This window comes from Hyalella azteca, unplaced genomic scaffold, assembly GCF_000764305.2.
Source record: "Hyalella azteca isolate HAZT.00-mixed unplaced genomic scaffold, Hazt_2.0.2 contig7032, whole genome shotgun sequence".
NCBI lineage: Eukaryota > Metazoa > Arthropoda > Malacostraca > Amphipoda > Hyalellidae > Hyalella > Hyalella azteca.
Genome location: NW_025937168.1, coordinates 7,289 through 23,133, shown reverse-complemented (window position 1 = coordinate 23,133; position 15,845 = coordinate 7,289). Strand labels below are relative to the sequence as shown.

The following is a 15,845-nucleotide window of genomic DNA, read 5'->3' as shown; positions in this document are numbered from 1 at the left end:
GCACGGTACCTCCAGCACGGTACCTCCTGCACGGTACCTCCAGCACGGTACCTCCAGCACGGTACGACCTTCATCAATTGAGACAAATAAATGTGTTCAGTATAGTATCATGATGTAATGAGTTCGTATTACTTCCATATGAGGACTATGATTGCTCAATATGCATCTCTCCATTTCCTCTTGATCATATTCTATACTCTCGATACGCTCCCACATACACCAGATACGTTGCGTGTCTAAAATCCTTAGATATACGTCACGTATAACAACTTCTTGGGCTCATCAATGCGTGACAGACGTACGATGGAAGCGATACTAGTGATAATATTAGTGTCAGAGCTGAATAGGCAAAACCTATATAGATTATCACTGATTCTAGACATATTTCAGAATTTTTACATTTTGCTGGCATTCCAAACCAGCAAGTTACTGATCTAATCTTGCTATTCTCAGCCACCCGGCAGCCACGCCTCTTTTGACAAGAACAGTCACAGGAAGCTGGGGTTTCAAACCCACAATCCCAGCTCTAATCCTGGAACTCTGAACCGTAACCAGTGGTCCACACTGTCCAACTTATAGTTTATCAATGGCAGGATCATCAGTTCTTAAATTTTGAAACAAGTTTGGTGACAAGTTAAACTCAAACTCTCGTGACAATTATTATTAAACATTTGACGAAGACCAAAAGGAACATTGTTCTTCACCTTCTAAAATTCCTTGAGTCTTACATTGTGGCGCAAGCAAGAACTCCTAATCTGAAAAGTCTTCAGCTCATCTGTGGGCTGTAGAAGGAGCGTGGAAGTGTCCCGCAGAAGAAGGAAGTGTCCCACAGAAGAAGGAAGTGTCCCGCAGCAAAAAGAAGAGTCCCACAGAAGAAGGAAGTGTCCTGCAGCAAAAAGAAGAGTCCCACAGCAGAAGGAAGTGTCCCGCAGCAAAAAGAAGAGTCCCACAGCAGAAGGAAGTGTCCCGCAGCAAAAAGAAGAGTCCCACAGCAAAAGGAAGTGTCCCACAGCAAAAAGAAGAGTCCCACAGCAGAAGGAATTAAGTGTCTTGCAACAAAAAGAAGAGTCCCACTGCAGAAGGAAGTGTCCCGCAGCAAAAAGAAGTGTCCCGCAGCAGAAGGAAGCGTCCCACAGCAAAAAGAAGAGTCCCACTGCAGAAGGAAGTGTCCCGCAGCAAAAAGAAGTGTCCCGCAGCAGAAGGAAGCGTCCCACAGCAGAAGGAAGTGTCCCGCAGCAAAAAGAAGAGTCCCACAGCAAAAGGAAGTGTCCCACAGCAAAAAGAAGAGTCCCACAGCAGAAGGAATTAAGTGTCTTGCAACAAAAAGAAGAGTCCCACTGCAGAAGGAAGTGTCCCGCAGCAAAAAGAAGTGTCCCGCAGCAGAAGGAAGCGTCCCACAGCAAAAAGAAGAGTCCCACTGCAGAAGGAAGTGTCCCGCAGCAAAAAGAAGTGTCCCGCAGCAGAAGGAAGCGTCCCACAGCAAAAAGAAGAGTCCCACTGCAGAAGGAAGTGTCCCGCAGCAAAAAGAAGTGTCCCGCAGCAGAAGGAAGCGTCCCACAGCAAAAAGAAGAGTCCCACTGCAGAAGGAAGTGTCCCGCAGCAAAAAGAAGTGTCCCGCAGCAGAAGGAAGCGTCCCACAGCAAAAAGAAGAGTCCCACTGCAGAAGGAAGTGTCCCGCAGCAAAAAGAAGTGTCCCGCAGCAGAAGGAAGCGTCCCACAGCAAAAAGAAGAGTCCCACTGCAGAAGGAAGTGTCCCGCAGCAAAAAGAAGTGTCCCGCAGCAGAAGGAAGCGTCCCACAGCAAAAAGAAGAGTCCCACTGCAGAAGGAAGTGTCCCGCAGCAAAAAGAAGTGTCCCGCAGCAGAAGGAAGCGTCCCACAGCAAAAAGAAGAGTCCCACTGCAGAAGGAAGNCGGGACGTAAACAGAGTTGCTGGTAGAGGCGGGACGTAAACAGAGTTGCCGGTAGAGGCGGGACGTGAACAGAGTTGCTGTTGAGGTGGGACGTAAGCAGCTTCCTTGACGTAACCCCATAAGAAATAGTCACATGGGGTGAGATCAGATTGATATGGACAGAATCAGGGGTATACCAACAGCGGTCTTCGCCCAAGGCTGAGATTAATCGTTTGAGACAGAGCTTATACATGCATACCTTCGATATTGTACGCCACCATGGGCGTGACTTGATAGACAGGGAAGGCGAACAAAAATATGTTTATAAACATATCGCAGTGAAGGAGATTATCTTTCAACAAGGTAGATATTAATGAGGAAATATCCAGGGACAAGTGGTATTACATTTTGACTTTACACCTTCCTCCCTACCGGATATTGGTCCCTCAATTTGAAAAAAACGAATTTGTAGATATAGAGTGCTATTTGTGTACCATCTATGTCAGTTCTGTCCATCGTTTGCTATCTATGTACTAGATGCATACGAGTATCTACATATACTAGATTATCGCTGACATTACCTACCTTCGCATGCCAATCTTTAGTCTCCTGGTTGCCAAAAGGCAACCAGGAAAGACCATTTTCCGGCGCCACGGTAGTGCCGGAAAAACCATTTTGGCGTCGTTATTGCGGCTACGCGTTCTTGGGTTCTCTAGATTATCGCCACCGCAGCGCCATTCCGGCACGGTATATAGTGCCGGAACCATGAATATACATAAATACATACATGTAGCCGCAGCTCATTAATTTAGCGATTATGTAGTGCGAAATGCCCATATGGCAACACTTGTTAGAGTAAGCAATTTACGGACACGTATCTCCGCCAGCCACTTTTACTCTGTACGCGACCAGGGTCGCTTAACCTGTTCGGAGTTCGTAGTTCATAAGCTTTTTGTGTATTTTCTGGTGCATTTTTTGAGATTCTGTGATATTTATCATAACCGTGCCAAAATTGTATATGTATTCATTTTTCGTGTTTTTCAGATACAGTATATTCGATAATTGCAACTGTTCAGTTCCTTCACTATTAAACGAAGAAATTTATTTAGTATAAAATTATTGAACCTCTCTTTAAGCCTAGAGCTCAGTACGTCAGGAGGTGTAACTATATAGTGCTGAACCGTTCTAGGCGTAGCGTCCTTCGAGGAAGGCGTTACAATACATAATGAATATGCATAACCATGAATATACATAAATTTCTTGCAATTACTATATTTGTTAACGTATATCTGGTGTACCCACAGCGTGCCCCAATGGTAAATGGGGCTCCGAGTGCGATAAAGACTGCACCTGCCTCCATGGGGGAACGACGTGCGAGCGCGACAGCGGCGTCTGCTACTGCCCCGCCGGTTGGATAGGCCAATTCTGCCAGGATCCTTGCCCTCAGGGCAAATATGGCCAGGTGAGATCCTTGCTGGTCGTTGTTAAAAGACCAAGTCCATGTCATTTTCCTGTGTAAGTCTTTTTAGTCTTTGTATTTATCTTTTAACCCCGTTGCATCTATTTTATATACAATTTGCATCCACTCTCGGAGCTAAATCGCAAGTTTATCATGAATTTGAAAGCTGAGAAATAACCAAAAAAATCATTATTTCTTATGCCAGAAAACGTTCATGAGTCCAGCTTCATCGTCAGCTCAAAACATAGAACACAAGTACAAACAACTAACAAACTAAAATTCATGTTTAAGCCATTAAAAGATAAATTGACAAATGAAAATAAATAAGAATGAGGTAAACATGAGCAAACAAACCTATCTGTCTACAATTTTGAGGGGTATGAACTGTATAGGCGGCATTTAAACTGGCCTTTGTTTAAAAGGGATTTGAAAGTAGATATGAATTTCTGATTTGAAAGTAGATCAGCGAAAGATATCCTCTGATGAGGGCAAAGCCAACGTACTTAATCATTTTTTCAGTAGCGTATTCACTGAAGAGGACTTGAACAGTATTCCAGCTATTGAGGAGCGCCCAGTCGGCTATAAATTAACAAGCTTTGAAATACAAGAAGAAGAGGCTCTCAAGCGCCTTATCGCTGTAAATCCAAACAAGTCATGTGGACCAGACGGTCAGGAGCATATGTTCAGTCTTAAAATGCCTAACAAATTACGGACCAGGCAATAAGTCCAGCAGCTATCTCAATCAATCGTCAGCTATGGAAAGATCGGGTTCCAAAGGCCGGATCCCTTGTGAATCAAGTCACGAAAAGTTCAAGAATCGGCAACAGGCCATGGGCCTATTTCTTCAACGATGACACTTCTATTCTATTCTAAAAGTATACTGGGACTCCAAAATGCGCAGGTCAGAAAAACAGGTTGTGAAGGCTAAAACTCTAAAATCATTATCGGAACCGGGACGTTGCAGCTCGGCAAAAACGTGCACTACTGAATGAGGGGGATGAGCAAGCAGGCTTCCTGTTCTATAACTCCTTCCTGTGTTCTCCGCCAGCCTGGTATAAAAATTACGTGATGTCATACCGACATACGTAGACACGGACTGCACAAAACTATATTGATAAACTATGGACGATTGCATAGGAACAGGGAGTGTATCTTTAAACTTGAAAAAACTGATTTTATAGTTATCCATCAGCAATATATGAAGATTTACATTCGTGAGCTATTTAGAGAACAATCCCTGCAATTTCCTAGCCATAGTCTCCGAAGCGTAACAAAAGTATGGAAATGAACAATAAACAGCGTTCCTATACTGTCACGTTCGAGAACAACTTCAGAATATTGCTTAGAGAAAATTTTCACTAATTGAATATATACTAATTGCGACGGAAATGTGAATTTCAGTTCAATAATTGTTTGTACTTGTGATTCAGAAACATTTTCTCTCATAACAAATGTTGAAGTTTTTAGCTGTTTTCTTCGATTTTAAATTCTTCAGAAAAAGTGAAGTTGCAGGCAAGTAGTAACCATTTAACAGTAAAGGCGTTGGAGCGTTGGTATTCTAAGTTGATGTGGTATGGGACCAGCTCACCAAGCGGACAAGGTGGTTGTAGTAGTACTGCTCAATTCCGATATTCCTTCATATTATTCACGATTGGCGGGCAAACTATAAATTAACGGCCTTTGGAATTTTGACCCGAAGGCCATAGGCACAAATTCTCTTCAATGTCGTTCTTCAGCTGTCCAAATAGCAGAAAATCACCAAAATTATAGTAGAGGCCCATAGGAGCCCTGTATAAGGAATTAAAAAGCATAAAAAATTATGCACAGAAGTTATCCAATCTTTTCTTTGACGAAAATTTTTAGGAATTATAACTCCGCTCGTAAATAAAATATCAATCTGAATTTTGTCATGCTTATTCAGCTATTTATTTACAATTTCTCTACAGTAACAAAAAATAAGTATATTTTATCTAGCATTAGTTATGATAGAGGAAAAGGTTGTACATCTGTCTCTTATACACANATGTGACACTCAATGTCCAGCGGGGACCTACGGCATCGCCTGCAGCAGCAGGTGCCGGTGCAAGCATGGAGAAAACTGTGACCCTGTCACTGGCAAATGTTACTGTCTTCCAGGATGGACGGTAAGGTTCTGGACAATTTTGGCTGTAGAATTGGCTGCGGTGTAATTCCCTTTCAAGTGCAGATCTAAATGATGATAACCAGTTTTGATTAGTGTGATATGTAGACCAAAATTTTGCTTGCAATAACGATCTGATGTAGAACTAAGCACATGGTTATAAACTGGAATCTATTGCCAGAATAGTACTAAATAGACTATGAGTTTTGCCATCTTCGGATGTAATTGAAACGAACGCATTTCGGTTCCTGCCTCTTTCTGAGGGCAGGAACAGAAAAGAGCTGCAAGACCCCAATGACTGCAGCGAGTATTTAGCAAACGTGAGATCAGTGCCTTTACACCAGTAAATGTTTTCTATAATTAATGGGGTGGTATTAACAATGATTAATACCACCCATTAATTAAATTAACAAGCGTGTCTCAACAGCGTCGACACGCTGTTGAGAAAAGCAAGTGATGTGGGTATGAGCTACACCAAACTAGGAAGGACCGAAGAAACGCCTAATAAAAGTACGCACCTCACCAATTGCCACGCAGAAGCGAGTGATGTGGGTACGAGCCACATCAAAAAGCAAAGAATTATACTCCTGGGGCCATACTTTCTTAACTTGCTAAGTGGACGTAAGTACTTACGCTCTATTTTCTTGTCTATGATTGGTGGATTTTGCTTGGAAGGCCGTCAATGATTGGCTGATGAACTTACGATCTCTTAGCTTTTTGAAAGTATAGGCCCAGCTTGGCAGGCTTTAGCCCCCACGACACGAGGAGTGCGAGAGTTTGGGTACTAGCTTCATCGAAACGCTGTCAGAAACTGGAGGTACATAAGAACACCACCTGCCCCGTTGAAGAATGTCGTGCTTACGCCTGAATTAATCAAGCACCCTGTAGGTCGGTTATGCATCTGAGATATAACCACAACTACAGTAGTAATTTTTTTTATTAGATTTCGCTCTCCGAATTAGACTTGAATCTTTTGCACTCCACATCATCACTACTGAACAAATACAAAAATGACCGTCTTCGAAGGATAACTCAATTAAAACAGAATGAGCAGTATTTCGATTATTACGTAAATGAAAATAACTAACAAATTTTTTATGTACAATATGAGATAATAAACTATTATTATTTTTTCACAAGTACAAAAGTTTCGTCTTCTGGCAATATTATCGGAAATTAATATCGATAAATCTTAAAATAAATTATGATGAAGATCGGTAAGCGCCCGCCTATTAACCAGTATCTAGCTGAGCTTGTGTGGGCCTATGGCGTTGGCCCTAGCAAAACGCTCAGAAACACCCTATGACATCTGTTACTTAAATAAATCCGCAAAATAATATCACAGAAAATGAGATTCCATGTTTTTGTCATGTAATAAACATATCAATGCGTTATTTATTAAGATTTTAATGCTAATCAAACTAAGTATTAATTATAAGCATAGAAAATAAAATTAGTCTTCTGATATACCGGTAGTTAAGTCCCCTGAGTTCGGTCTAACAATAATCCACGAATTAAAAAGTAAAATATGTATTACGTCTTGCGTGGATGCCCTCTCAGCGTTATAGCGTGCAAGTCTCGGGCATGTAGCTCACTCTTTGATTTAACATTACATAACATAACATAGCGATTTCGGCGCTGAAGTGCAGGCTGAAGTGCAGGCGCTGAAGTGTAGGCCTGATGTGGCCTGTCGCCGATTCTTACTTATCGTGACTTGTTCACAGAAGATCTAAAATCGTGTCATTTGACCGAAACTTTTCAGGACTGATGATAGTTTGAAATATCTACTAGACTTCAACCGGGTCCGAAATGGTGCTAGGCATTTCAAATCTGAACGTATATTTATACTCTATCCAGTTACTACACACCACCAGCTTAACCTCGCAACAGCTTCAACTAGCACTTGTGTTTCAGGATGACTTGTGCACCAGCCCATGTCCCGTTGGGTGGTGGGGAGCCAACTGTCCAGTCGTGCTCATGTGAGGCTGCAGGGACGGAGAGGTGAGATCAGGTCCCAGCTGATACCACGGGTATCATTGCGAGTCACTTCCCTGTATATCTTCAATGTGCAATATATCGATGTATTTCAGCAAACTGTATACAGACCTAATGGTTGCGGGAGAATTTGGAATAGTAAATCACGAATCTTAGATGAGGTTATTTTTACTTAGAGGGTAACACAAACAAATGACGCTCATTTAAGGGGCATATCCTTAATGTCTATGTGTCGGGTTTTCGGAAAGCTGACCGGTATCAGTCGAATCAATGGTTAATGATGAACGGGTTCTAAAAACAGTTTAATTGATAGCAAATTAAGAGGCAATCATACAGTAACAGATAATAAACTTAAGCTTCTAAATCTGGGTGAAATCTCGGTAGAAACAAGGCAGTGTCCTTCGGAGGAGTGCAGACAGCTGACAGTTAAGGCACAAGGAACTGACGGTAGAATCACAGATGACTGACGGTAAAATCACAAACGACTGATGGTAGAATCACACAGGAATGTCAAGATTTGACAACTTAATACTTCTTGTACCGATGACAAAATGCTGTGGTAGGCTCAGAATTCTCCCCAACCGGAACAGCAATGGATTAAAGATAAATTAGCATAGCAGTTGAACGCCTTTCTGCTGCTACATAACATAATGATTACAGGTATGGCAAATGAAGATTTCCTATTACGAGTAGACGTTAAGACACTGACCTATGGCCCTGGCGGCCTGAGTTAGAGCGACCGGTGACAGGCTAACGAGTTCAGCCAATGACACCGAATGTGAATATTACCCTAAAGCCCACTAGAAATGCTTTACTTAACTTGATCTTTACACAATGCCAAGAAAAATTCAGTACATTTGTTTCTATCCCCCCCGAAGATGTCAACCGGTGACGGGAGAGTGTTTGTGCAAGCCAGGGTGGGCGGGTGGAACATGTTCACTCGAGTGCCCCTTTGACAAGTATGGCGTGAACTGCTCAAGTTCCTGCCAGTGTCTGAACGGTGCCTTCTGCAACCCAGTCGACGGGAGCTGCTCTTGTGCCCCTGGGTAATAGCTAATTTATGCCACCTCTACTGTAACGATATAGAAATTTTATCCCTGCCGTATACAATTCTAGGGCGAGGACGGTAGGGCAAGATCAGCCCTCTCGTCCTAGGGCGAGGACGAGAGGGCAAGATCAGCATCTCACAAATCTCGGTAGGTATGCGCTCGTGCTTGGGTTGTTAAAAAAATTCTGGTCCTTACCTAAAACGCAAGCTAAGTTCCAACACCAAGCAAGCCGCGTCAAACCTAAAATACTACAATTACAAATGTACAACACGGCACACTAGAACAAAAAGAACAAAGCGCATCGGTGGCGCATCGATGCGCCATCGGTGCACCACCTACAATAATTTTCATCTATAGCCACCGATAATCATCGATGCTCCACCAATAATTTTTATATTATTAAAAAATGCAAATAATTATATTATAAAATTATTTCATGTGTTCGCGGACGATGCTTGGACATACCATTCCCCGCTGAGTTGGTGGATGAAGGTTGGTCGAATTCAAATGATATGTTTTGGCTTGTGTGGCTTACAGCCGAAAAAGTAATGACCCAAAATTATTGAAAATAACATTATTGGGAGGAGGGATAATGTCAGGCCAAACGGTGGTGGGCGTGTTGGTTTGCGATAGGCAAACCAACACGAATGACGAAACCACAAAAAATGGCGAAATTTATAATCAAAATATACCATGACGACATTGCAGGTATCACGGACCACTTTGCAAGGACGTGTGCCCGAAAGGCAGGTACGGCAACCGGTGCGCCCAGGAGTGTAACTGCACCAACGGCATGGGATGTCACCTCCAGACAGGAGGAGAGTGCGTCTGTCAGCCTGGCTGGAGGGGCCTGCAATGTGATGCCACCTGTCCAGACGGACGGTATGGCCTCAACTGCTCCCAAACGTGTGACTGTCGGCACCCAGGTGCCAGCTGTCACCCGGCGACGGGAGTTTGCACGTGTGGACCAGGTTACCTCGGCATACGGTCATAAAAGGAAGTGTCCCGCAGCAAAAGGAAGTGTCCCGCAGCAGAAGGAAGCGTCCCACAGCAGAAGGAAGTGTCCCACAGCAAAAGGAAGTGTCCCGCAGCAAAAGGAAGTGTCCCGCAGCAGAAGGAAGCGTCCCACAGCAGAAGGAAGTGTCCCGCAGCAAAAAGAAGAGTCCCACAGCAGAAGGAAGCGTCCCACAGCAGAAGGAAGTGTCCCACAGCAAAAGGAAGTGTCCCGCAGCAAAAGGAAGTGTCCCGCGGGATTCTCCATAGGCTGTAGCAGTCAACACTCACCACCAGTTCACAGAAAACAACTTATGCGGTTGGGAAGAAATACAGAAGAATCTAAAAAAGATTAAGCCACTTACGCAATAAGATTCGAAAGTGCATATCCCATGGTTAGCAGTCCCCCCAAGACCTTAATTTCGGTCTCTTCCACGTCCCCTGTCCTCACAGACCCCCTCCTCCATGTCGTCCCTCTTCCGCCTACTGATGGTGGTGGCCCTCTTCATCGGGCCGGTCCTCGCGAGAAACGATGACTGTAAAGGGTAAGCATTATTTAAATTTTATTGAAATATAACATATATCTACGTTGTACGTTGTAGGCGTTAGCTTCTCTAATAGATTTAGATCTTTATAAATGAGCTACCATTTTTCAGTTCTATCTGCAATTAGGCCGTTGTTTCGCGATAAACTTGCAATGAATTAAATTCTTGGTTTGAATTAAACTCGTCTTAAAATTTGTATTAGTGCTACGTTCGCTTCCTGTCGGTTCGAAGTGAAAGTGACACCGTTGGTATAGAATTAAATCATTACTGGGACAATATTGCCCATTCATTTCTCTAAGAGGACAATTCAATAGAACCGCAGAGTGATATGTTAAATGCCATTCAATTCAGCGAAATCGGGATGGATAAACAAAAACTTTCATTGTAGAATAAAGCAAAATCTAACTGTCATTCATATTTTTAACTTTTTAACATAGTATCTCAGATTCTCAAACATTTATTTTTCTTTGGCTTGCGCTCCAGCTATGAGGTTCGGAGGAGATTCAGTAGAGTCTGGGAAGTCTGCTCAATCTACCATCTTGGAATTTTTATCGAAACAGCACTCTGTCCTAATGGTTGCCTCCACGGCGTTTGCCTCGACTCTGGCCCCTGCTGCTGCGAGACCGGCTTTGAAGGGCGCTGCTGCGACGTTCCCAGTAAGCAGTGCATCAGTAAGCCGTGCGTAAACAGAGTTGCTGGTAGAGGCGGGGCGTAAACAGAGTTGCTGGTGGAGGCGGGACGTAAACAGAGTTGCTGGTAGAGGCGGCACGTAAACAGCTTTCTTGACGTAACCCCATAAGAAATAGTCACATGGGGTGAGATCAGGTGATCTCGGTAGCCAGAAGTGTAGAGCCAGATCTTTATTTCCAATCATTCGCTCTCAATTGGCGTATAAATATTTAATTTTTAATTTATACTTAAATAAATACGAATATATTCAATTGGGTTCCTCATTTAGAACAACTCTGTAATAGGGTGTCGAACTTGAATGTTTTCGGTGAGCATCGCCGCCAGATCGTGCGAGATGTCCGCCTCTGCCACCACCAGCCATTGAGTCGCCTCACTTGCAAGGAAGTTGCTCTCTACCTATCGACAAATAAAAAGATTGTCTTTTATTGAACTTCTTTTTGATAGATAATTATACTTACAGTATATGAACCCTAATTATTAAGCATGCTAAAAATTTATAACTTGTGTATAAGTAAATAATAAAATCTAATACATTATATAAATAATTATATTACATGCACAAAAGCTTGTGCACTGTGAATATTCAAATAGCAGGGTAATTTTTAGTATTAAAAAAGTACTTTATTTTCAATAAATAATAATAAATAAATATTTTTCGATATTTTTTGTACAATTGATAAATATTGATAAATATTTGATAAATATTATTAAATAATTAAATGAAACTCAAAAAACTCCATAGTTAAAATAAACTAAATTTTGTACCTCTTTGAATATCTTCAAGATGAAGGCCTCGCTGCACGCTAGCATTACGGTGAAGACGTGGAATTTCTTTCTGTTCTCCCGTAGCCACGACAGCACCAGCGCCTCGTCGCACGTCAGCGCAGTCAGCGGCATCGTCGCGCGCGAAAGCCCGCGCAACAAACCGTCAGCATCTGGTGGCGGCGAGGAAAAACTGTTACTGTTAATTAAATTATTCACAAATATCAAATTATTTACAAAAATCAGAGAGAGAATGGGATCTTTCAATTTTAAGATTTTAGCAGTAAAACCGTCAGCATCTGGGGTTGCGAAGAAAAACTGTTACTGTTAAATTATTCACAAATATCATATTATTTACAAAAATAAGAGAGAGAATGAGATCATTCAATTTTAAGATTTTAGCAGTAAAACCGTCAGCATCTGTGGTTGCGAAGAAAAATGGCCACTGTTAAAATATTCGCAAATATCATATTATTTACAAAAATCAGAGAGAGAATGGGATCATTCAATTTTTAGATTTTTAACGGCAAAACCGTCAGCATTTGGGGTTTCGGGTAGGAAGTGTTCAACTTTCTACAAAAATCTGAAAGGAAAGGAAATAATTCAGTTTTTCGATTTTCAACAGCAAAATCGTCAGCATAAACACAAATTTCTCACTAGAGAATTTATTTGCAATGAGTGGATAGTATAAGAGAACCATTTTTGTATTAAGATGAAACTCATATGCAAATAACATCACAGTCTGTCACCGGAAAAATGAAGTTGTTAATTAAATTCTCAATAACATGTTGATTCGCAGAAATTTGATTGCCCCAGTAAATCCGAACAAACACTTTATAAAGCTGACGTTGGCATAAAAATTTGCGTCCTACGAAAGATAAAAAATTTGCTAGCAGTTATTGTTAGGAATACCTTCAATAATCTCATTTCCATGAACCACTACGATGCAGTGCGGCGTTTTTGAGATCTTCAGGAGATGCAGAAGCTCAAAATTTTGCAATGAAGACTTACATCTGGAAAAAAATTCGGTTTAATTGCAATTATGTATTATATTGTACAGATATAGACATGACTAAGGAGATAGTTTGGAATTGAATTTTACATTACACTTGCTAATTGGGATCAAAAAAGATAATTCATTTGATTACAGAATTACCGACGAAAAAATTTGAAACTTCTAGCACTCTTCGGTTAATTAATATCAAATTCTATTTAAAAATTTCATGCAATAGTGGAAAGCTTTTTTATAAATTCAAGATTCAATTAAAAATTCTGGTCAATTATCTTATCTTTTATATTATTCCAATAATTTTATAAACTTTTTCATCTGAAATTCAGAAGAAAATAAAACTATAATTTTAATATAAATCTGTGGGAATAGATATTTAACATGAATAACTCACCTGCTAGCATTTTGAGTTGTAAATTTCTGATACTGCTGAGAGTTATCTAGATGCAAACCTGCGAACAGTTATAAATACAACTATGAACACTTTGATTAAAACAACTTCCAAATATTTCTTTGTCCTTCAAAGCAATAATTTTGATAGCTTCAGCTTGCTGAATAATTCAACTCGAATTTGCCGTAGACTAACATATGCAGGAATTTTCCCGACGCGGCTCAAGCAATCTAATACGGAATCTAAAAATTATTTATATTATTTCAATATAAATTTATTTAATTTTAATACGAAATGAAAGCGGCTAGGATTTCTTACCTTTGCACGGCAAATAAAGTGCGAAGCCAACCAAGATCAGAATGTAATTAGTCAACATTTCATTAGTGTTCTGAATATAAAAAGCAGAAAATAATTAGTACTTGAGAAAATATACGAACATGGAAGGTTTCCGGAAGCCGTAAGAAGTTTTAAGCAACAATCCGTTTCTGAGGGCATATTTAAAACATTTTCATGATTATTAACGTATCATTCGCAGTTTAATCTGAAATTGAACTATAATAAAATGTAAACTGTTGAAAGTGCAATTTTCAATCTCCCATGATGATAGACCACGGGCATAGTTTGTGCTGAAAAAGTATATTGATTGTCGATTTTATAACACCAATTGTATCCAATAGATGTGAAACAAACCCCCAATATATAATACTATTTATTGTTGTAATATAAATTCTAGGAAATCGATGATCGCCCATTTTCGCTTCCGGAATTTATGTTCAATTATTTTTCTTGGCTATTTCGGCTCGTAACATGCGTAACATAAAAATTTAATTGAAAACCTAATGAAATTTGAAAACAATATTTCGCAAAAGAATGAGCGTCTCCTTGACGCTTGTCACTAGAGGAGCACATAGATAAGCTCCAGATCCTCCTAAACAATGAGACCAATTATTCAACCCACGCCGAGTTGACGCATCATTTGTTGAGTTGTTTGTGCTCGACGCTTGTCGTTCATCTCGTTAAGTATAACAATGCTTACTCAGTAATCAATTACCTAAGTACTAGAGACTTCTATGCATTCATTATGTTGACCATTTAATCTATAAATGTCACTTTCATTAGCATGAGAGGTTAAGAATTGAATTGTTTCTAACTGGTAACGGTCGGAACTATGATATGCACAGGCAAAAAGTAGCGTTTCTTTACTTTTCAAGTACTTATCTCGGATAAGGCTTAATGGACACAAATGATGGAAATATACACCTTTTAAAACACATGTATAATAAGCAGCAGATAAATTGACTCATATGTGTACTCTATTAATTAACTAAATTATCATGTGATCGGCAGGGTAATTCGGATTTTAGTCTTAACACTTCTTATTGCTACTAATCTTGAATACAATTTTTAATCTATGGTTATCTGAAAAATTCGTTAAATTCGTTAATTTTGCCCTTTTCCAGGGTTTCGTTGTTTCAGCAGTTTCAACATTAGATAAAGTCCAATAAATTGGTTTTGCATTGTATTAAATTGGAACTGCCATCAATCCTAAGACGTAGGTCTTTATTTATATGCTTTTGGCAACGTAAAATCGATGATTTAAGTATTGTGCCTCCACGTGTTAATATGTGTCACAAATTCCGATCAATACTAACAGTTAGATTTCTTCTAAAAGTGTATTCATGGGAATGCATTAAGCGTTAATAATTATGGCACATAAAGAAACAATTCAAGCCTTTAACGAGCAAAAGATTATAAAAAACTTTTGGTTGCGGGTTTGGTTTTTAAAAAGTGACTCTTAACTTAAATTGTGAATTTTTGAGCGCCATTACCCTGACGTGTCGAAGTCGTCTCGGCAATGTCAGGAGTGAGTGGCAATCGATCTCCCATGCAGTGAAGAACTTCCCCTTTAACATTCAAGATATAATATTACGCGATGTAAGTTGTTTGCACGCCGCGTTTGTTGGCCTTCTCGTTAATTCCAGAAATTGTTGCTTTACAAGCATTAGTCAAGAGGACTTAGAAGTCGACTGTCATCGTTATCTCGACCGTGCCGATATTCAAGTTATGTTGGGTGCCGACATAAATTAAAATATAAGATTAACATATTTCGCGAGACTAACAGCCAAAATGCCCTCGTAATAATTCCAACATAAGTTTTTCTCCAACCCGTCATTCATAAAAATTTTTAATATTTATTAAATTATTGCGAGACTTTAAGTCGGAGCTTTACTTTAGTCGGTAATAAAATACTTGTAGATTTTTCACGCGATGTTCATATTCTATTGTTATTATTGCTACTGTCATTTTTATCAGGGAAGTAATATTTAAATAACAGTTCTTGTGTCTACTTCGGTTTCAAGTCTAGTGAAAATCTGCTGTAGAAATAAAAATGAAATCTAGAATACTTAAATTCCTCCCTAGCTTACATTTCTCGTCTCTAAACCCTTAAGCTGACGAGGGATTACCGCTAAATGAGAGTGAACGATGTCGCATCAGCCGTCGGGTTTCCTTCAAGTCTGGACTTGTCTCGTGTACAAAACTTTAACGCGACCTCCCTTTTTAGTGGAAAGAAAGTTGAATTACGACAATTAAAGATGGGGAAGAAACGTCTAATATTAAAGTATTTACTACCTTTGAGCAGTGTTCATGGGAACACAATAATAGTCTTGCGGATAGTGAACTGAACCGAGCTGCGACCCGGTGAAGTCCTCAGTTAATCGGGACCAAGAGCTTCCCCTGGCCAGCGCAAGCCAGCCAGGTAGCACAGAGAAACAGAGAAATTGACGCGCCAAGTTCGTGCCGCCCATCTTGTCAAAACAAATGTCAACTGTACTTAATTAAACGAGAACCAATTTATGTAACGAAAATTTAGCGCACGCTGAATATTAGGGTCCAAATATTATGCTGTTTAAATTTACGGAC

General features: G+C 40.3%; 2 protein-coding genes across 2 annotated transcripts; both read left to right on the top strand.

Annotated features, from left to right (window-relative positions):
* Window positions 1-788: 788 nt before the first annotated feature.
* Window positions 789-4,337, top strand: LOC108674782 (serine/arginine repetitive matrix protein 5-like; the record flags this gene model as incomplete). Its single annotated transcript, XM_018162754.1, has 3 exons — window positions 789-1,933; window positions 3,195-3,352; window positions 4,314-4,337. Coding segments are annotated over 3 exons (1,327 nt in total), but the record flags the coding sequence as incomplete, so codon positions are not given.
* A 3,121-nt stretch (window positions 4,338-7,458) lies between these two features.
* Window positions 7,459-9,527, top strand: LOC108674781 (multiple epidermal growth factor-like domains protein 10; the record flags this gene model as incomplete). The annotated part of the gene is given in 3 exon segments (XM_018162753.1): window positions 7,459-7,490; window positions 8,363-8,530; window positions 9,242-9,527. Coding segments are annotated over 3 exon segments (486 nt in total), but the record flags the coding sequence as incomplete, so codon positions are not given.
* Between the last annotated feature and the right edge of the window lie 6,318 nt (window positions 9,528-15,845).